Raw genomic sequence first — 23,849 nt, 5'->3', positions numbered from 1 at the left:
TAAACAATGTACCTTTATACACTTATCAAATATGAATGATATGACTACGTTTGGGGGAAAGTCAGTTTGCTGTGATACAAATTGATACATAATGATGATCTTTCATGCCATGTCTTGCTAGAAATCCCCAGTCGCGCTATTCCTCATTATGCAAACCAGAAGAAAGGTGCAATCTATATTCACTTAATCGATTTCCAAGAAAAAAAACTATAGGGAGTAAGGGTATAGTTGACAGATCTCTTTCTTTTGACCCCCAGATTAACAGAACGGTCTCCACTTGTTTTGGAATCATTAGGGTCCTGAGGAAGATCTTTCCATGTCTTTCCTTTTCCTTTCAAAAGCAAGCAATTGTCGCCCTGGTCCTTTCCAGACTGGATTAGTGTAATGCCCTATATCTGGACATTAAAAAGGGTTCCATTCACAAACTGCAGCTTGTACAGAATGCAGCGGCCAGGCTTGTGATGGGTCTTCATAAATTCCACCCTGCTTTGGCGTCTATTGGCAAGTTGCATAGGCTTCCTCTAGGCCGGAGAATTTTATTCAAGGCCCTTTGCCTCGTTCATAAAGCTTTTTATTTTTTATAACATAGGCTCTGAAGGCATCAAAAGGCTTTTTAAATGATATGTTCCTACCAAACATTTAAGATCTGCCAGTAAAAACTGGCTGGTAGTTCCCAGGTTCAGGACAGCCAGGTGGGGGGCGGGGCACTTTTTGAGTTGCTGCCTCTAAACTTTGGAACTCTCTCCCACTGTCAATCTCTGGACAAGAATCCCACTCTCTTTTCCGCAAGGCCCTGAAGACCTGGCTCTTCAACCTTAATTGTTAGGAGTTCTTTTGTGCCCCTGCAACCTCTGGCTCTATCAGCAGCGCCTTGACACCTTTGGACAAAGTTTGCGCTTTATAAGACTGATATTCATTCATTCATTCAAGGGTGAATATTGAAGGGCTGTGCTCATAGGGATGTCTGATTTTAACTAGCTTCAGCCGCTAGAGGAGTTGCAAAGTGTGGCCATAGGCCTACTGGAAGAAAGATAAATTTGAAGAAAAGTCTTGCAGAAAGCAGGATGCATTGCATTTTCTATTAAAACAATTATAAGGTAAGATAAAAGCAGGAGTCAGCTGCCAATGTTGCCTAATGCAAAAGGCTGTTCTACCTCCACCTCAAGATGTCGCCACACTACATTTGCTATCTCTTTTTATGCTGCTCTTGTTAAAGGCAGGGCCTGTTTGAGGCACTCTCCCTAATTCACACCAACTTCTATGCTAAGACTTAGCTCAAGAACATTGGTAGGTCTGGCTGTACAGCGCATCTGTCACCAGACGTACTGGGATCAACATAAAAAAATCAGCTTTCAGGCGTGCTACAGAGAGGGCTTCGGCGACCCCAGCATTTTGTTAGTCAGGAGTACTTGTTTTGATGTGGCAGAAGTTGTGTGCTTACACAAACACATAAAAAGTACCTTTTTCCATGCAGCTGTGATTATTTAGTTTATTTGTCCCACAGCCTGAGCCAGCAACAGTATGGCTGCTTGATCTTAAACTTTTAGGACCACACACATGACATAATTTTTGTTGTTGTTGAAGTTTTATATATTTTATATATCGCAAACTCGACCCGAAGGTATTGGAGAGCTGTATATGAGCACCAGTTACATTCCACAAGGACACATTCATTTTTGGTAGGCATGGGGAGATTAAGTGACCTGCCCGGAATCACAAGACACTCGAAACTGGTTCCCCAAATCCGAAGTCGGCAGCTCTGCCCGTTACACCACAACCTCCCCTAAATGCTGCTAAAGGGTCTTATATAACTAGATACCTTGGGGCCAGATGTTTCCTTTGCGGGTTGCAAATTGCGATTTTCTGTGACTCGCAATTTGCAACTCGCAAAACGGAATGTATTAATGTGTCTCAGACACATTTAGTGATCCCCAATGGAGTAGCAAATGACCTGCCTCTTCAATATTCATGAGGCAGGTCACAATTTGCGAACCATTGGGAAAGGGTTACTATCACAGGGATGGTGGCCTGCTGCAGACAGCAGACCACCATGTCTGAGTTTGCTTTTTAAATAAAGCAATGTTTTTTTTCAAATCCAGGCCGTTTTCCTTAAAGGAAACGGAATGCATTTGAAAGAAAATAATTAAAAAGATTTCTTTTAATTTTTTAAGGGTAGGCAGTGGTCCGTGGGACCACTGCCTGTTCTTAAAAAATATTTTCGTATACATTTCCAACATTCCAAAGGGGAAGGGGTCCCCTAGGGATGCCTTACCGTTTGCGACTGGCTTGCCAACTATTTGAAGTACGTGGTAAACTGTGATTGTTTTGCAACCGCATTGCAGTCACAAAACAATTGTACATCTCCATGCGACTCACCATTAGGAAGGGATGACCTTGCTACGCCCCTTCCTAATGGTATACAACGTTTACAACGGAATTTTTACAACGCACTACCACTACAACGCAGGCATTACCACGCATACCATTACAACGCATTGCGCTGGGGGGCGCTCTAGGATAGGGAATAAGTTTAATTTTATATCCAACACCTTCCCTAGTGTCCACGGGGACTGGAGTTGGAATATAAAATTATACTTACCACTATCCAGCACCTCTAAGCGCTATGCGTTGTAACGGTATTCGTTGTAAATACCGCGTTGTAATGGTATGCGTGGTAAAAGTATGCGTTGTAACGTCATACATCCCTTCCTAATAGAGACTCACAAACCTTATTTTGAGAGTTGGTAATAGGTTAGACTCGCAAAATAGGGTTTGCAGACACTACAACACTTTTTAGCAGTCGCAAACAGTCAGATTTTCCATTTGCGACCGTTAGAAACAGTCGTACATCTGGCCCCTAACGTTTTGGTTTCTCTCGCAGCTGTACAGATGGGAAGTGGGCAGTCCTCCCCTTCCATCGTTACCGTTATACTTCAGAGTGCAGTTCTGTGTTTGAGACCAATAAGGGATGACAAGGCGTACACTGATCTACATAGATTATTAGGTCTGGCTTGACAGTGAAATTGTATTCTGACCTTATGATAAAAACACAGGCTTTCAGAGTACTACTGAGAGACGGACTTAAGCTCCTCCCACATATTTGTTCCTCCGAGTACAGAATTTGTTTGAGCCAAATTTGGGTGCTTCCACTCGAGAGACTGTTTGTATTGTGCTTTTTGTCTTGCAACAAAATGTCGGGAGAAGTCAGAGAGTGGGGGGCAGTAGCCCCAGGAGCCTGGCACCCTTGGTCCACCCTCCCTCCTGTCAGGTCAGGTATGACATCCTGACACTGCCCCACCAGCCCTGGGCCTGTACGCTGTGGCTGCACAGGAGACTTGGGTGGGCTTTCCCACACCCGGTCTTCCTCCTCGGGGCTCTGCACCCTCCCACCTGGAGCGGTACCCCCTTCCAGAATTGTCAGGGCACCCATGGCAGGTGTCCTGCACAATTCGCCCACCAGTTTAGGGGTTCTCTCCTGCAACTGGGATCTCAGCCTAGAGTCTGTACCCTTAGACTGGGCAGAGGTCAGGGGCGAGGATGCCCTCTTCCCGCCACCCTTACTCTGGCCCTACACCCTTCCACCTGGAGTGGTGCCCCCAGAAGAAAAGTGGGTAGGGACACTGATTACAGTTGTCCTTCCCTCCAGGTCAGGCAACACCTGAACCTTGCTTCCCAACCCAGGGGCTAAACCCTGCAGCTGAGCCCCTGGTCGGCGCACCAGTACATCCTGGGGAGCACACAGGCCCCCCCAAGAGTATTACATGACTCATGTGTTGTGTGACAGTCTGCCTGGCGCAGATCTCCCGACCCCTGTCCATGTGACAGTGGGTGAGGATCCCCCAGGACAGAAGTTGTGTTACCATGGTCACTCCTAGGAGACTCAGCCCTTCTGGCTGGTCCCACTGGGGACTCTCTTCCCCTCTCACCCCTCCATCTGGACTTCTGCACCCTCCACTTAGGAGTGGCACTGCCAGACACCAGAACTGATAGAGGTCTACTTACAGACACTCCCAGTTCTCCTGACACTAGGAGATCCCCCTCTTGACTACTAGTACAGCCTAGGCTCCCTACCTGGTGTTCCCTTAAGGAACCATCCAGGCACTGAGACTGAGGTTGGGGCACATCGGAACGCATCCCAGTCTTACTCCTTCTCCTTGGAGACAGGACGTGAGGCGCTACAACGCTCCCACTACAACGGCACCTAGCTGGACTACTCTGAACCTCTCCCTCCCTGTAACCAGCAACACAAATTAACGTATTTAATGTAGACACATACATGTCATGTCTCTCTTCAAGTGCCTTTAACCTGCTGAAGTAAAGCAGAGGGTCCCTTTTTTTAGACTTCATATAATCAGTTTAATCAGAACAATAATGTAAGATTCGTCCAGCGTATTCAGTGTTTGGGGGAAAGAAGCAAGCACTCACCTTTCACAGGCATTGATGACGCGCTCCACTTTCTGCTTGTACACACTGAGGTTAACTGCCAGGGGGTTTATTAATGTCACAAGCTTCGTGTTTTCACTAACATGGGCGATTGGCAGTACCTAGAACACAGATAAATTAACAAAGAATGCATTTTTTATTTACATGTTATTAGTCGGTGAATGGTGATTATCACGTGTAAGCAGCCTGAAATTAAACAATAGCCTCTAATTATACTGTCTCGCTTAAGACAAACCACCGTGTAGCTCCTATGGCAACTAACGGCCTCATTTAGGGTTTTGGTAGGCAGTGTACTACGTCACAAATGTGAGAGAGTAGCGGGTACACGAACTCTTGGTCCGCCTCCCTCATGTAGAGTTGGGCATAAGCTTTCCGTCGACAGAGCCTCTGTTGGCTCTGAGGACGGAAAGTTTCGTCCGGCAAACCAACAGACAAGGGGCTGTCGGAAGAAAGGCAGTACACCGCCCTCCTTATTCAAGGTGGATGGTGTAATATATTTTTTTTCCTATCCCTCATCACCAGGTAAAGTCTGGCAGTGAGGGACAGAAAAAAATATATATATTTAACCAACATATCTTGGGACAAAACTCCTAGGGTTTGAGGGTCATTTTTTTTTTGTTTTTCGAAAACAAACTCTGCTTTGGGAACATTTTATTGTCCAAAAACACAGTGAATCAGATCTCAAAAGGCAAGTTATTTCAGTTATTTCATGGCCAAACAGTGTTATTTCATGGCCAAACAGTGAAGGAGACATTACAGATCCGCTGAACAAGGAAGAACTTAAGCGCACCCAGTAAAAGTTCCATGGCAGCACCTTGTCTAGCTGCATTTGATTAGCACATAAAGAGTGTAGATTTATTACATAAACATTTCATTTATATATTTTAGAGTTCTCATTCTGAAATGTTTTATTTTCTCACATTCTCATATGCTCATATACAGTGTATAGTTCTAATTATATACATTGTTAGAAATTGGGTTGTAGGTCGACTGGGGTATGAGTCAAGCAGCAACCAAACTCCTAGTCAGGGTAAGAAGCAGGCAAACCCTAAATTAGCCTCTGCTCATCCCCTAGTAGCTTGGCACAGAGCAGTCAGCCTTAACTTAGAGGCAATAGGTAAAGCATCTGTGCAACATTTCAAACAGTAAAACAGTGAAAACACCACACACACAGATTCCACAGAAGGTTAGAAAAATAGAACTTCATTTAATAAATAAAACAAGACCCAAAAATCCAATAAGTAGAACTTAAGATATGAATTTTTAAAGAATAAACTGTAACATAGAACTTAGAAACAATAAGCGCTTACTTAGGATATCTAGTTGCGCTGGAGCGGGACAAAGTCGAAAGTTCGGACCAACTGTGATTGAGTGCGGGGCAGATACAGAGACCAAGTGAGACCCGCTGAACAAAAGTACTTGATCTTGGCTGCGTCGAAGATGCGGGCTGCAGCCAAAGCGATGTGTCTGTGTCAATCCACGCTGTGAGGGTGAAGCATTGCTCCTGATCCTTTCTAAACCAAGAGTACTGAATCTATTGAACATGCTGTTCTTTTTGTCCTGTATACATGGGGTACAGGAGAAAATGGATCCTCCCAATCTTTCGTAATTTGGGCATACTGGACTATAGAGTAGTCATTAGGATCCTGAGACTTGATGTTAGACAACCCATTGTGTGTGCAGTCTCACAATTTTTGCTGCATATGTGGAGGCTCAGACAAAAAAAGATTGTAGTATAGAGAGTCATCTTTTGTAGTTTTTTACAATTTGTATATTTTTAGTTTTACATAGGTCTATTGTCTGAATCTTTCACATTGTACCGTTGTTTTGGATTTCATATTTTTTACCCTATTTATGTATTTGTGTTTTATTAGATTTTACATAATTTATTGCGATGGATAGCTTGTGCTTTAATGGCTGCATAGCCAAATAACGATTTAATGATGATGATCAGCACAGCAGTGACAATGCGTTGGTTCTCATGAGAGAAGAGTTGTGATGCAGATATTCAGCTGTGGCATTGAGAATGCCATTGATGCAGATGCGGAGACCTTGTGCAGTGGTGGTTCCAAAGACAATTCGTCAGCGGTGATGCGACGGTTCGGGTCACACATCATGAGTGATGCTCTGGTTCCGATCCGCACAAAAGGAGAGATGAACCAATTCCGATCCACGCAACAGGGGCGATGTGCCGGTTCTGATCCACGCAATGGCACTGGTTTGACAGGACGTGTGGATTTTGCTGAAGCAAGCACCGTAGGCCCACTTCCAAGGACCCAGGACTGGGGTGGCAACACTTGGCAGGGCAGACTCACAGACGGCAGAGTCCAGGTCCAGAAGCAGGTAAGTTGAAAGTTTTTTATGTTCCAGAGACTTCAGAGGCCAGCCAGCTAGCCCTTGGAGTCACTCTGGGTTCGAGTTGTGCAGGTCTAGTTCTTCTCACCCAGGCAGGGGGGCAGCAGGGAGTAGGGCAGCAAAGCAAGAGTCCAGCAAAGTAGCAGTCCAGCCGAGTGTCAGTACTTTATCAGCACAGCAGTCCTTCTCTCTGGCAGAGTCTTCACAGGTCCAGAAGTGTACTGGAGTCATGGTGTCAGACGTCATAAGGGATGGGTTTTCCTTGAACTATTCTTCCATTACCTGGGATTTTTGAGGATTTACTCGACCTTCCTCCTGATATGGCTCTCCATTACTACAACCGCACATCTTAACTATCATTCCTCTCACCATGAAGGGTTCCATTTTCCTCACTACATTGGTTGGAATTCCATTTACCACCATTTCGGAATATCAAGCAGAAAAATATTGTGCCACAATGATACATTAGCGAGAATATTGACTACCAAAGTATTATTAAGGTAAACCTATACTCACCTACACACACATATACATATATATATATATATATATATATATATATATATATATATATATATATATATATATATATATATATATATATATATATATATATATATATATATACACATACACACAAACATATATATACATATATATATATTCTGGCTACAATATGTTTTTAGCACAATATTTAAAACTCAATATTCTAGCAGTATCCTGCAGAGAGTCTGTGTACATTTGTATGTACATGTTGCTGCAAGTGTGAAACATGTCTGCCTCTGTGAATGTGTCTGTTTGAGCAGTGTTGGGACCCAGCTGCAGCTCAAATTAAGAATGATTTATGTCTATATTGCTATCCTAGGCTAATCTACAGGATATCACTTCAGAGCTATTTAATAAAAATATAGCAAACAATGGTTCTTACGGATTGATTGGGCTACGACATATGCAAACATAGAAAGAGTGTAACTACTGATTTAGAGTTTGTGGATGGGGTTACTTTGTGTCAAACGTGACGGATATCCTGTCAGCCGTATTGCTAATGGCACTGGAAATAATGCACTTGTAATAATGCGGATGGGATAGCCCGTCTGCCAAACTCTAAATCAGGCTCTACATACTCTCCCAATTCTGTTTCCTGTGAAGAGAATAAGCAAGGTGTCTAAACAGTGATGTGATATTCCACTTTCCTGCCCACTATAAGAAAAATGTAAATGTAAATGTAAATGTGTGTGTCTTGTAAAGCGCACTGCTACCCGGAGGCGTCCTGGCGCTATAGACCGCTGGGGAACCCGTCCTGGCTTTCCCTGTGAGAAGTTCCCTCCTGGGTATCTCCAAGGTGAAACCAGGCATCCCCAGCGTTTGTGGGGGGCCGTTGTGGAGAAGAGGCAAGCTAATGCCCAGAGTTGCCGAGTGTGATCCCTGGTTAGAGTAGGCACCGAGGCGAGAATTATCAAGTCCGCTGACCCTGGTTAACAACCCTGCCGCGTCGGGAATTGAACCCTGGTCCCAGGTCGTCCTCAGCTTCCGGGTCTGCCACCTCTAACCAGTGAGCCACACCACTCCACAAGTATCAGAGTGGTTTGACTCACTAGCATTTAATCTGTTCACCACTCACATATGCACCTTTCTGAGAGCGGCTCATGTGTTGTCATTTTATCCTAAACCTATTGAAACTATAATGGTTACAAACTATAATAGTTATTAGTCAGAGTGTAGTGGTCATCTCCTCCAGCACCCCGCCTGACTGCCACCTACCAAATTATGAGACCACCGCTGGGTCAGCAGCGATGCGTATGCCTTAAAAGAAGCTGTCACCATGGCAGCTCATCTAAAGGTACTGAAAGTCTGGTACACAGCTGCCATCTGTTAGGCGACCGTGCACATAACTGTTTTGATTTTGAAAAACAAAGACCCAAAGGCAGAGTTATTTTCTAAAAAGCAAAAATGTGAATGCCCCCCACACCGTGGGAGTTTCCTTGTAGGGCATGGAAGTTTTTTTTCCTCCTGTTTGTGACCGCCAGGTGTTTCCTGGGAGTGACATGCAGTAACAAAAATTACATCAGACCGTCATGTATAAATAGGGTGCGTGGTCTGTTGCCCTTACTCTGAAGGCTCCTATTCCATTGATCCACTTACGTGAGTTTTCGGACAGTGGGGGAACTACTTAGCAAAACTGCCCACCTGACTCAAAACAGAGCAGGCAGATTGAAGGTTTGGCGGACAGGGTAGTCTGGGAAGGTTGACCTGTTCACCAAACTTTAAATCAGGCCCATCGCTTTTAGTCAATCACGTCGAGCTCTAAAAGGCTCTACTGGTCCTGTTTTTATTTCAGATGTGCAACTCTGTTGGCGAGGTATAGCTCAACCACCCCAATCTGTGTAATTCTAGCTCCATATTTATAATGCTTTCCTTAAAGTTCACCTGCCTCTATTAAGAGTATGTGATAAACTTGATCACACATGACTCACTGAGAAACAGATTTATATTTATTTATTTATTTATTTATTTATAGTGTTTTATAAAGCTCGAACATGAGCATCACGGTATCAGAGTGCTGCACCAAGAGAGATATGAAGAGGGTTGCAGTACAATAAACCCCTGTCACATCGAATCAGCTGTACATCGAATTCAAACAGCAGGTTACCAAGCAATAGAATACATTTTAGGATAGGGTGAGTGGCAGTTCTCTTATGACATGTTTTTTTAGTAGTAGTGCTTTAACTTCCTTTGTGAAAATCCTGAATGAGGTAATTGTTCTTGTTGAGGTTGGTAGGGAGTTCCATATTTTTGGGGCAGATCCGGTGAAAGTGCAGCCATGTGTTTTCCTAATTTTGAATCTGCCTGGTTCTAGTGTGAAGGATTTAGCACTCTGGAATCGCTTCCTCTTCCTGAAAGCATGATCCTATTTGTCATGTATTTAGAACCAAAATTAAGTGGAGCTTTGTGTGTTACGTATGCCACCTTCAGTTGGATCCTAGCTTCAACTGGGAGCCTTTTGAGGGCTTTGAATGATGGAGAAATTAGATCATAATGACACGTGCCTATTTATTGATGCTTTCATAGGGGCTAGGCTCGATTTAGGTAGGCCTATAAGTGTGGCATTTCCATAGTCAGAAAACATGGCATTTCCATTTATAGGTGATCAGCGGAAGCGCTCAGCTACCCTGCTTCTCCGAAGAAGAATATTGGTTAGAAGAAACATCATCATTTGAACTCATGGGAGCTGAAATCAAGCATGACAAGAATCTGCTGAAGTAAATACTCCTTGTATACCATCCACCTGGAGACAACAGAGTCTTCCTGGATCACCGCTGGATCGCGCATCATCGCCCCGGAGATCGTCGCAGCCCCTACGAGATTATCGCATCGTGCCTTTGCACGAACAAACTTCCTACGGAACCTACGCACCGGAATCCATACAAGTGGCCTTCCTCCCCATACAGACCGGATTCATCGCAACACGCCCGCTGCTGCAGCAGGGTTGTCGCAAACGCCTCCCCAGGGTCTCAGGAGCAACGCATCGTTTGTTTTCCGCCGCACCAGCTTCTGCTTTGGGAACTTTGCCTCAACTAAAGGTACTGTTGGCTAAACGTGACGCAACTGTGAACTTTTCACGCATCTGTGGATTATTTTATCGCAACCTTAAGAACTCTTTTGAAACCATATTCTTGAACTGTGTATGTTGGATTTTTGTCGCTTTGATCTTGTGTAGTTTAAATACCTTTATTTTTCTAAACTGTTATGGAGTCAGTTTGTGGTGTTTTCACTGTGTTACTGTGAGTGTTGGTACAAATACTTTACACATCGCCTTTGGTTTGCCCTGACTGCTCGTGTCAAGCTACCTAGAGGATGAGCAGGGGTTATCTTAGAATGTGTCCTCCTTACCCTGACTAGAAGCAAGGGTCCCTATTTAGACAGTGGTACCTACCCCTGCCAACTAGAGACCCCCAGTTCTAAAAATGAACATCTGCTATATGATTTCAAAAGAGTTTTTTGAATTGCCTATGGGGCAAGGTAGCCTTACAATAGTGAAAAACGAAAATGGCTGTAATTCACTACCAGAGCATGTCACCTGCACAAGTACATGCTCTACCTTTCACATACACTGCACCCTGCCCAAGGGGTTACCTTGGGCCTCCCATTGGGTGACCAATTCGCACAGAAAGGGAAGGGTTAGACCTGGCCAGTGGGGACACTGACTAGGAGGACATGGCAATTCACAGACTGCACACAGGCACTGCGGTGGCAGGCCTGAGACACCATTTTGGGGCTACTCATGTGGGTGGCACAATCAGTTCTGCAGGCCCACTAGTAGCATTTGTCATCACCAGCCCTGGCACACCCAGTGCAATTTACTAGGGACTTCTTGGTGATACAAATGTGCCAATCATGTATATCCAATCACAATAACAATTTACACAGAGAGCATGTGCACTTTAGCACTGTTGTGCAGTGGTAAAGTGCGCAGAGTCCTATTGACAACAGCCACGGGTCAGGACAAATAAGGGAGGAAGAAGCAAAAAGTTTGGGGATAACCCTGCAAAAAGGACCAGTTCCAACATTCATGACCTGGCCAAAACTACAAAACAAACTACTGATGCAATTCAGCTAGAACTAGCGACAGTGAGGGCGGACATGCATGCTGCGAACAACAGACTTACAGCTGCGGAGCAGAGAATAAGTAACATTGAAGATGCGGACCAGCAGGTAAACAAAGACCTAAAGGCTCTAACCAAAGCTACAGCAGCACTCCAAAAACAAACAGCAGAGTTGGAAGACAAGAACAGAAGGGGAAAAATAGGAATCCTAGGGGTGCTGGAAGGAGTGGAAGATAAATCAGGGTCCTGCATGGCCTTCATCGAGGACATGTTACCTAAAATCATTAACCTCAAATTTGACCAACCATTCAAGGTAGACAGAGCCTACAGAATCCCCACATTCAGGTAGGCTTCAAAGCTAGGAGCACCCCCAATAATATGCAAGCCGCTAAGATCGCAGCATACAGATGCCATCTTTACCTATGCGCGGAAAAACCAGCACATCGAGTGGAATGGCCAAAGGATAGTACTAACACAGGACTACTCTCTTTTGTCGGCCCGACAAGATTTCAGATAAACGACAATGGAAGAACACAAACCCGAGAGAAATAAGCAGAAATAATGTCTGAACCGGGGTGGTGTGGAGTGCAAAAAAACAATAGATTTAGGCCCAGATCTCTGTACTGGGGTGAATGTATGACATTGTTCTGCATTCTGTCCATCAATTGTTGTTTTTGCATTTGTCACCCCGAGTGGGATGGGTATGCTCAGACGTGAGTCCCATGCTCTCCACACCACTGGAGTCAAGCTATCCTGGCTGAAGACGGCTGATAGCCAGAAACCGGTCCTAGGATGCTTGATTCCGGTCCAGGAAAGACATGGCTTGGCAGTTCGGGCTGGACTGTTCCCATGAGGCACAGGGTCAAGGCTGATTAGCATATGGCCATGTCTGAACTGGGGTGGTGTGGAGTGCAAAAAAACGATGGATTTCGGCCCAGATCTCTGTACTGGGGTGAATGTATGACATTGTTCTGCATTCTGTCCATCAATTGTTGTTTTTGCAGAAATAAGCAGATACCTGGACAGCCCAACACAACAAGAGATGGAGACCTACCAAACAGGCACCAGCAAGAGAAGAGCATCACCGGACCTGAGGGTGGAATGAATGAACTGAAAGGCCCCTGCAGGGCAAGTGGGTAATGTACTATGTTAACAACCATAACTACCTCTTAACCATAACGACCTAATAAAATGCCATATGAACCAGATGTAGGTGAGCTTGGACATAGCCCTACACGGCTGCACCGATCCCACTCAGCGCCCAACTCGAGAGAGAAGAACGCCATATCCTTTTTATGAACTCAGCTGGAAATGCATAGGGGGTCAGGGTCAGGAGAGGGGTGGAGGAACACACCGTCGGATATGTCTTCTCCTCGTAAAGCATTAGCAAAAGTGATATCATAAGTGTCTATATATATATATATATATATATATATATATATATATATATATATATACATATATATATAGGGAAGGACAAATCTCAGAAACAGATATAGCAAACTCCTGGGGAGACGGAACGGCGATCCTGTCGTCACTCGTTCAGCATACAATGTTTTTTTGTAGGAGAGGTGGGAAAGGAGGGTGGTGAGGGGGGGACTCACCGGTACTGTCTTGTTCTCGTCTATCTTCTCTCTGACTATCATTCTACTCTCACTTTCTTACCTATATATCTCTGCACAAGAAGCTACACTACGACCAATGCAAGAATGGGAAGCGGTAGGCCGAACTCTGGGGCAGGACAGGATCAGGCACCAGCAATACGCCAGGGAATAAAGCATAGAGGGAGGGGGGGTCACAACACCCAAGAGCTGGAGACACAGAATAGACACAACAGCTACTACCCACCACAGTCAATGACTCCCACCAACAAGCTTAACCTGTCATCTGACCTAAAGATAGTCTACCTGAATGTCAAGGGCCTCAACCACCCAGTAAAGAGGAAAAAGATACTTGACTACCTGGCTAAAAGTAAAGGGGATGTGGCATTGCTACAGGAAACCAAACTATCCATGGAGGATAGCAAACTAGTGAAAGCCAAATGGATATCACAGGTGGCGTGCTCACCGGAAGAAGGGAAAAAACGAGGGGTGATCACACTGATAAAGAAATGCTCCAATCTATCCATAGAATCACATCAACATGATGAGACATGCAGATTACTAATAACAAACTTGAGAAGGGGGGAGGAGCTCATCCACGTGGCAAACATTTACGGCCCTAACACAGACAACAACGCGTTTTGGGAAGGGGTATCACACAGGCTAGACGAAATACGGCAGAACGACCTCACCGTGGTGGCGGGAGACATCAACATAGCTCTTGACCACATACACGACAGACAATCACACTGTTACTCCCAACCATCAAGCTCACACACCACACTAAAGAACATTGTGCCAGATTCAACCTCAAAGACCAATGGCGACTCCAACACCCGGACACTAGAGATTACACCTTCTCCTCCAACCAGCACAACTCATACAGCAGGATAGACTACATACTAATTACGGGCCCACACACACATTTAATTGAACATACAGACATAGCCCCCAGGCTACTCTCAGAACACTCATGCATCAGCCTCAAGTTGAGCGGGATCCACTATGAAGACATCCCCAAAAGATGGCGCTTTAACAGTGACGTCTTGACCAACCCAGTAAACAAAGCGAAGATAGAGGAGGCCATAAAAGAGTACCTTGCATTCAACAACACACAAGAGACAGATTCCCCTACACTATGGGATGCACTCAAGGCGATAGTCAGGGGCACAATAATCGACATCAAGTCCAAAATCAACAAAAGCGCAAACCAGCGACTGAACCAACTCAAACGGGACATCAAAAGGCTAGAATCAGCTCACGCCAGTGCAATACAGACCCCTAGCTTCCTAACAGACATCACTAGGAAAAACTACAAGTATAATAAAATACTGAGCAAGAGGGCCGGAATGTGGGTCAACAAATACAAGGCCATCAATCTTTGCAAGGCAAACAGAACGGGTAAACTCCTGGCTTCTTACCTAAAGCGCAAACAAAGGCAATTCAACAGAGCATCCATCACAGACTCACACAACAAAACACACACAAGACACAAGGAAATCCTACGAACATTCAAAGAGTTCGACCGAGAACTCTATAGAAATGATCAGACCTTAAACCTGGGGGGGTGCACAAAATACCTTGACAGACTTGACCTGCCCAAACTAACGAATGAAGAAGCACTAAACCTAGGCCAAGAAATCAACACGGCCGAAGTTGAGATGGCGGTCAAGACGTTGAAGGACAACAAAGCACCAGGCCCTGATGGATACACAGCCACCTTTTATAAAGCCCTTCTTTCCCACCTGGAACCCACCATGAAAAAGGTATTCAACCACTGTGCGGAGAATGGAATAGTATCCAAAACCATGTCTGAGGCCAACATAATTGTAATCCCAAAAGAGGGTAAAGACGCACTATAACCCAAAAATTATAGACCCATATCTTTAATTAATGTGGACTGTAAAATCTGCGCAAAAATTCTGGCTGCAAGACTTAATCCCATCTTGCCCAAACTAATAAGTAACTCACAGGTAGGCTTCCTAAAGACCCGCATGTCAAACGACAACACTAGACTCTTATGTCACATACTGGAACATACCAGCAAACTAACAGAACCGGCGGTGGCTATCACCTTAGATGCAGAGAAGGCATTCGATAGAGTCTCATGGGCCTTCCTGGAACAGTGCATGCGCACATTCAACCTTTGAGAAGCGTACATACGGAAGCTACTGGCTCTGTATGAAGACCCCAGAGGATGCATTGTCGTTAATGGGTCGCTTTCAGAACCCTTCACGTTACAACGCGGAACTAGACAGGGCTGTCCCTTATCCCCCTCACTATTCCTCCTGGCCTTGGAGCCCCTTATCAGAGATATCAAGTCTAACAAAGTAGTGAAGGGGGTCAGAATTAGCGACGTGGAAATCAAATTAGCCGCCTATGTGGATGACATCCTTATCGTGACAGAGCAACCTGGGACCTCCATAGGGGGCCTGATAGACAATATAGATACATACTCAACTCACTCAGGATACAAACTCAACAGGGACAAATCTGAATATAAACCCCTCCACATCCACACCACCAGAGACACCCTAGGGAACTCTGGCCTGACATGGCAAACAGGGTTCATCAAATACCTAGGGATCCAATTCTGAAACGACTTTAGATCCACACTAGAACAAAATGAGAAACCACTGTTAGAGAAAACAAAGAGTTCTGGTCCCCCAAGTTCATAACCTGGTGGGGCAGAATAGAAACGATTAAGATGATGATTGCCCCAATGATCAACTACTTGCTAAGCATGCTACTACTTCTCCTCACTGACGATTTCCACCGTAAAATGGATAACCAGATCAAGAAATTCCTATGGCAAGGGAAAAAAGCGTGTATAAATATTAAAAAACTAAGGCTAGACAAAAATATGGGAGGATTAAATTTAGCAGACAACAGAACCTTCCAAACCGCTTTTCTAGCCAATCAAGGAGCTTACTGGCTGATGTCCCCCCAAGGGTACACACCAGTATGGCTAACAATCGAGCGATAGTTACTGGTCGGGGTAGGAATACACCTAACCTGTTGGGATGTGTGCACTCTTTCACTTGGAACAATCTTGTTCCTACAGTCTCTCTTCAAAATAAAACTCTTGCAAAACTTTATGATGAACTTTTTCGAAAATCACATTTATTCTTCTTCGTGATTCCGGGGAAGTGCCTGTCCATGGACGCATGGGAACAGAGAGGCATCTCCTACCCAGCTGATCTGGAGGAGGAAGGCAACCCCGCTACTTCCGCAACGCTAAAAGGCAGACATGGGTTACCAGACATCGAGTTCTATAATTTTTTTTAAATAAGAACAGCGCTCAGAAAAGCCAAACTAGCACAGCATACGCCATCAATGATCCAATATATGGTGAAACTCAACAGATTAGGACACCAGGTGTCACACCTGTATAAACTTCTACACCCAAGCGCCACCAAAATTAACGATAAACCATCGAATTACTGGGCAAATCAACTCAACACCCCACTAAGCGAACAGGACATGGCTCAACTATGGGCCTCCCCCTCATGTAACAAAATCTCCCCAGTGCTATCCCAGACAAAATTTTGGCTACTTCACAAGATTTACTGGACCCCGACCCGGCTAGCCGCAATAGGCCTTAGGGAAAATGACACCTGCTGGAACTGCAACAGGGAAAAGGTGGACCTAGCCCACCTCATCTTCTACTGCCCCAAAATTAAAATCTTCGTTTTCATAAAAAAAGCGATGGGGTGCACACTGAAGCCAGAGTTCTCTACCCTTACCACCGCATTTATGACCACAACGCTTGACTCACTACACGACAGGGATCTGCTAGACCTACTACTGACCTCAGCAGTGAAATTGGTCCTAGCCAACTGGAAGGATACAGCAAAGACATCTTTCAAGGGCTGGCTCAATTGGGTGACATACCTCAGGGGCGCTGACAGCATTGCACTACAAAACTCACCCTGGAGACCAGCTTCTAGGGGGATGTGGAAACTGCTGGACGAGTATCCGAACGCTATGAACCCCCATGATATCCCCTGGAGGGGAGCGACTGCCCGCAAAACAAATCAACACAAGCCCAGAATAGGCCGAGGCCCTTGCGAAAGTAGCTTTCTTGTAGATATCCTCTCCCTTTCTTCTCTTCACTTTCCTTATCTTTAAGCTGTCCTTAATCTTCTAACAAGACATCAGAATGGGGTACAGCCTAACATGTATAACACTTAAATGTAACCAAAACAACTATAACCAAGAATGACTTGTACCATGTAGCAGAAAAGTGAATGTACCTGTATGAAAACTCAATAAAATACTTTGAAATAAAAAAAAAAGAATAACCCTTGCTGTAGCATTCTGGCTATTCCCGCCTTCGGCCGAAAGCTTTTCAGAGCCACAGGTAAAATGCAATGATGTCAATTTGTCACTACCCTCTCGCCTAGCAACACCCCAGTTTTGGCAGACTTTTGGTGCAACCTGGTGCCCTTTTATTATGGAATCCTGTGGACTAAGATACCTTGTAAACAGTCAATAAATAGTAAAAGGAAACGATCCATCCTCTATTTCAAACATTCCATTTATTGTAGGTTCGCTCTGTCTTCCCTCGACTTAATGACAAACACTCCTTTGCTGCCATGACTTGCTACTATGTCATAGTGTCGAAAGGCTAGAGTTTTGTCACAGCTGTGTGCCAGTGTGGTGACGGGTGGAGGGGCTATGTATCCCTTGATTAAGCATTAAAAAGGAGCCACGTCACTGGAGAGTAATGGGCCGTAATATTTTGGGCTGCAGTGCTACTACAGATATTACACTACTGAAAGCTATACCACTGAAGGGAAGACAAATCTGCTAACAAGGACATATTTTTGGAATGTGCTTGCATCTTTATTTATAAATATCTTGAATAAAAACGCTGTATAAAAAAATTAAATACAACGCTTGTAGATCTAATGTTTCTTGCATGACGGGCAGTGCACACTGAGCCGCCTCTCAGAGTTCATAGTATTTATCAGACTTTTAACTTTAAAAAATATATATTTTATTGGTTTTCAAAAGGTATTCAGAAGATGTACAACCGGGTACACCATGGTAACCAAGGCTACAAGTTGCCCACAATCCCGCAATGCATTCAAGCAGGGGCTCTGGCATTTAGCAGATTCTGGACACTAAATCAGAATTCTTTACCCCGGATCACACAGTTTAGTCAAGGAGGAGTGCTGGGAATAAATTCCAAGTCTTGTGTTCCAAAGGCAATATATTTCCCACGAGTAGCTTAGTAGTGCCTGGTAACAGACACAAAAATATGATCTGAGGGAGAGGATGTGGTGAGTGAGACGCCGAAAGGCAGCTGCAGCAGTTAATGTGGATATGACGCAGTAGAGTTCCGGTGCTTTTATAATTGCACTCTGTGGTGACCATGCTGTGGGAGTAGTGGAGAAGGGGAGGTAAGAGGGTGCTACCAGTGAAAGAAAGTGGTGTCTGAGGGCTATTTTAAGGTGCCCAGAGAGGTGGTGGGTCGTAGGTAGAGGAGGTAAATGCCTCAATGTGTCAAGTGCGAGAAGGGAAAATGCATGTGTGGGAGAACCGGGCTTTTCAGGTGGTAAGGCGCTGGTAGGGTTGTGCTACAAAGAGATAGCCGGAGGGTAGGGCCTTGCAGGGCAGTGCAGGGCCCATGGCTTACTTTGAAAGGCTTTCCAGATCGGAAGAACCCACATCTTTAAGGTGGAGCAAGGGGGGAGGCACTGGTACGTGCACAAGCACCAGGATGGCTGCATTAACCTAGAGCGGAAAGGCACTTTCTACACATGTGGTCCGGCAAGGTAGGCTGAGATCCAGCCACCCGCTCTTTAACTCTTCAGCTGCTGTTTTTTTGTGAGGCGAGCTCGACATGAAAGGCATTTGGCTATCTTTGCACGCCCCCTATAGTTGGTCGGTCACCTGCACCACGGAGAATTAAGGGGTCCGGGTGATACAATCAGCGTAGGGGCGTTACTTCCATTTATGCACAACGGGCTGTAGCACCCTGGTCAAGATGCCCGAGGCGCCCACTGAACCCCGATCATTGCTTCATTTTATAATTTAAAAAACAGCTGGCTGGGGGGCCAGCCGAGCATTTCTTCCTTGCACTATGGCCGATGACACAGTGTCTACGCTGCTACTGCTGCAGCTATATACAAGGGTCTGCAGCCTTGTGAAATATGTACACCGCGCAGTGGTTTTCCGCCAGCAGATCGTTTATCATCACAAGTCGGCAAGCGCGTCAGAATTAGGGTAGGGTCGGGCACGAAGGAGCAGGGGGCTGAGCCGTGCAGAAGCTCGGAGCACACGCTCGCCTTTGTTGTTGTGCAACAAATCAGCGCCCCTTCCCTCCGGGCAGGACGGCCTTGCAGCGAGGAGTGGGGGCAGGAATGCGGACGGAGCAGGAGGTTACTGCTGTGAAACAAGCGGTTAAAACTGCATCCGGGACTCAAAGCAAAGCACATCACTCCAAAGAGCAGCAACTGTCATGGCACCTGGAGGTGCAGGCACAGCAAGTCACTGCCATGGAGAAACCACATCACCCGTGGGCCATAGTCACGGCAGGAAGTACCTTCTGGTTAACAAACAACAAGTGCGCGCGCCTCGCGCTAAAAGTGGGGGGGGTTGAGGGGAGTGCAGCCGAGAGCAGCCAAAGCGTTTCCCTTGCAGGAGCGAGCCAGGGGCACCATGTGTTGCGATAATTACTAACACATGGCCCTGCTCGCTCCCGCAAGGGAATCACCAAAGTGCACGCATTGCCATTTAAAGCAATGCAACACGTGCACATTTTTTGCCTGCAAACCTGGAGCGATTTCCAAAGGTATCTTTCCTATTCAGCGCATGCGAGCTGCGTAGGCGAGACCTAATAAAAGCGAAACCATTCTGTTCAACTAAGGAGCGCCAAGAGGCCATTTACTTTGCAGTGTTGCACTACCCAAACACATGCCATAACTCATCTAAAGTAAGATCATTCAAACAGGATATTATCATATGTTTGCCAAGGCTAAGCGTCACGCAACAGGTGTGACACTCACGCATTTCAGTGCGGTGATCCGCATCACCGCACTGAAATGCATTGTCACGCATAATTGCCACCTGCTGCCAGGCGCGCTACCAGCGGCGCCAGGCTGTGCCCGGCTCTCTCTGCTGCTCCGAGAGAGGTGCGCCGGCTTCGAGTTCCTAAACAGTTAAGCTGATGTATCTGTCCTGCACTCTGCCAGGAGTGTTGCCCTGGAAACAAGAATGCTGCAGATGGTGCCGGGCGCCAGTGTGGCGCGCGGTTCTGGACTCAGCATCACTGCAGGGGGGCCGGGCTGCCCTTGATTACTGCAGCTCAGAGCTGCCAATCACCGACCAGGCACCAGGGGGCCGAGTTTAATTCTGGATGTGCGGCGGTAGAGTGCCGTCACGTCCGGAGGAACAGGAAGTGAGCAGAAGCGGGGGAATCTGAGAGAGTGGCAGGCTGCTCACAGTCTTTCTCATGCGGCATGGATCGATTGCGCCGGGCTGCAGTCTCCTGCGCCCCGCTAAACACTGCAGGCTGCAGCACCTTGACCTCCGGGAGCCAGCTGAGCTGGCGAAAGTCAGCTCAGGCCAGCCGCCACCACCAGGAGGACTGCGAGCGCGGCCGTGGGTTGGGGTGGGGAGAGTGTCCGTCAGCGACCGAACCAGCCGGGCTCACCACAGCCCGGGCTGGACTGGAGGAGAACACCCAGACTGACTGTAGGGGCCGGAGTGGTTCGTTTGCAGGTCGGAGCACAGGAACAGGCCTGACTGTGAATTTGCGCTGGCCAGGACCAAGCCAGGTTGATGCGGTCCGTCGGTCCGGGCTGGTCAACACAGAGAGAGGGGAGCAGGTAGCTGACGTCGCCTGAGCTCACTAAATGCAGCTGCTCTCGAGCTGTCGGAAGCTAAATTCATGTCAAGTAAGAGTGTGCCTAGCTCTGGAGTTAGTGAGGGGCACGGAATAAGAAGTTATTGGTAATAAAGTTGCAAATCTGTGCTCAACATGCCTTCCAACATTCTACAAAGTTCCACGCACACAGGAGTCAGTCACATCTATACTTGTAGGCACATACAGACTTGCACATAGCACGGACAGTCAGTGACACGCACACACAACATTCACTCACAACACTTTTCTCAGGCAGGCGGGCTGATGTAACATAATTTCGCTATGCTGGCCTAAACGTTCATTTTACACTGTTCTACTAATACCACTACAAATGCACTATCATTGACCTTAAGCACAGCGCCAACGTTGGATAGTTTTCTCTTGAAACTGGCGAATGCACACATTCTTAAATGAAACTCTCAAATTTCGTTTTCCATGTTACCATTTTAAAATACTTAACATGGTTCAGTTTAGCAGTGGGGATGGATTAGATGTTGCTTTCAGGACAGTGGCACCGGGATTAAAGTTATTTTTGGTGGTGACTCTGAGATTAACATGCATTGTCATTGATTAACTGTTTCAGTTTAACAAACCATTTGTTTTAACTATAATGTGTACTAGACATAACATTCAACTTTACTAAACTATAGTTATGGTCGCAAAACATGTATTTTATTGGTCATTACTATTCCAAATATACCTGCCCGGTGACCCTCTTAGCAAAAAGTAGGTCAGTGATTTTGTGTAGGCACTTTAGAAGCATTGGGCGCTTTTGAGGCAGTTTTCGTACAACAACATGGGCTAATGTGTGAAAACTATCTTACTACATGGGCATAACTGTTGATTTCTATTTAGTTATTTGTTCTCTAACATGCATCATTAAAAGTGCCACACATAAGACATTTATATGTCACATGTAAGAAGACTGAATATATGGCTATGACACATATAAGCAGTCTCAAACTTTGACAGCTATGTATTAGGTCACTGCACTTCAGTTAGTTTACTCAAGAGGCATGTTATTCTTCCAAAATGCCAGGGATACACTTGTCTCACAGTACTAGTTGACTCAGTGGTGAACAGAGGCTTTGGAGAAGTTTTAAGGTCTTCTTAGAGTTTTTCATTGCTCAAATGGCTGTCATTTCTGATGTTTATGTGTTTCCCTAGTCTTCATTGCTTGATTTTGCTCGCAAGAAAGTGTCACTCATAGTCACTGAAATGTCACTCATAATTACTCTGAAATTATGAAAATGTCACACATAGCAATCTGAAACCTTGGCAGCTATGAATGGTGGGAACACCAGTCACCACGAAACAGCAACGTGTAGGGCACCTAGCTATCTGATGTATTAGACAATGGTCTAGAGAGAGAGTCATTCTACCCATATGTAGATAATGGAAAGCATTAACTTAAGTAAACAGTGCAACAAGAGCACTTTCATCGCAGTTAATGGAAGAGATAATGGGATGTGTAATTAATTAAACGGTTCAAGATCAATTAAACTGCCAGGTCCCTATAAAAATGAAAATGCAATCAGGTGTGTTGCTAGTGAAATATCAGTTGCTCGGGCAACATGGTTCCTTGTTTATTTTTTTATTATTACTATCTTATTATTATTATTTTCAGCGTGGCGTATTATGTTTTACATCAAACACAAAGGTCCAAAATGTTAACCCTATTAATAAACTGTCTGCTTTCCCCTCACGAATAGAATAATTCTCATGGTAAAAATAATAAACAAACTCTCATGTTTTCTAATTAGTTGGTTTGAAACTGTTCCCCAACCTGGCTCAAAGTGGTACCTGTGGGGCATTTAGAAAAGGTGTAATTAATTTAAGTTATGGATATAACACAAAGGAACAGAGGTACCCATAAAATGTAAGAAAAATTATAGTAATAGAGGTGCTAAACACAAAATTCAGTTGTTAATATTGTTAGAAATACTTCCCTTCATTAAGTACTTTTTTTAAACTATCTTTTTCATTTTTCCACAGAATGATAAGGAATGAGCAACAGACAATCTTCCTTTTAAATTAGTCGATGATGTAGGACATGGCTGCTACAGTAGTTTTCTTTTAAATTTGTTATTTTGTGATTATCATTAGCAATATCAACAATAGCATCCACATAGTTTTTCACAAAATTAGAGGCTGCATACACCCACCATGGCTGTTTTGCCATTATTTATTTATTTTCCCTATATTTTATATTTACATGCATTTTCTGCTTTCTATATGTGCTTTAGAATGCAGCACACATAGAAAGAAGATGTAACAAGGAGATATTTCTCGTTAAGCCTCACCTGGGGAGGTGTATAAATTTGATGCATTTTCAGGTTTACAAATTATGGTAAATCTGGGAATGCACCAAAATCCATGGGTGGCTGCTATGAACACCCACGCTCCACTCATGGAACACCTCCCTGGGGCAGAGTAACGTATCACAGCAATTTGCTCTGTGTTGCCTTACTCTGGATTTATCAGGCCACACAAATTGCTCTTGTGAAGCTCGATAAATCAAACGTAGGAGTTGTGTTGCTCTTGCGTCCCATTGCATGGCACAAGGGCGACGTAATTCCTATATAAATATGTGCCCCCATATTTTTGCCAATCTCAAGATGGGTCCTACTGTCTTTGATAGTGCATCCAATTCCAAGATGACTAGCAAACATTCCACTCACATGACTGCAGCTTTCTATTTAAAAAAAAGGTATTGTGTTGGACTGTAGTTGCATTGGTATAGCTTTTCATGCAGCAGACAGGTACCACACCACATAGCACGCTACATCTTGTTGGAGTGCTTAGTTGTAAGAATGTGGGCAGTGCCAGAAGGTCTAAGGAGAACATGTGTTGGTGTCACCAAAGCATGTAATGGGAGCCAGAAGAGAGAGAAAGGGTGTATGCATGTTATGTTAATTTTCCATTAAATCTACTGTAGTGTGGTTTATGGGCCTCTTTTTGCGTGCATGT

The 23,849-nt window shown here is 45.0% G+C and overlaps 1 protein-coding gene across 1 annotated transcript in view; it reads right to left on the bottom strand.

Annotated features, from left to right (window-relative positions):
* Positions 1 to 23,849, bottom strand: part of VWA3B (von Willebrand factor A domain containing 3B) — a 981,637-nt gene that overhangs the window by 427,293 nt on the left and 530,495 nt on the right. Inside the window, exon 20 of the mRNA XM_086934174.1 lies at positions 4,426 to 4,544. Within this exon, the coding sequence (XP_086790300.1) occupies positions 4,426 to 4,544 (119 nt within the window). The remainder of the gene's footprint in view (positions 1 to 4,425; positions 4,545 to 23,849) is intronic.

The sequence above is a fragment of the Lissotriton vulgaris genome, chromosome 8 (assembly GCF_964263255.1).
Source record: "Lissotriton vulgaris chromosome 8, aLisVul1.2, whole genome shotgun sequence".
NCBI lineage: Eukaryota > Metazoa > Chordata > Amphibia > Caudata > Salamandridae > Lissotriton > Lissotriton vulgaris.
This window is presented reverse-complemented; position numbering and strand designations above follow the sequence as displayed.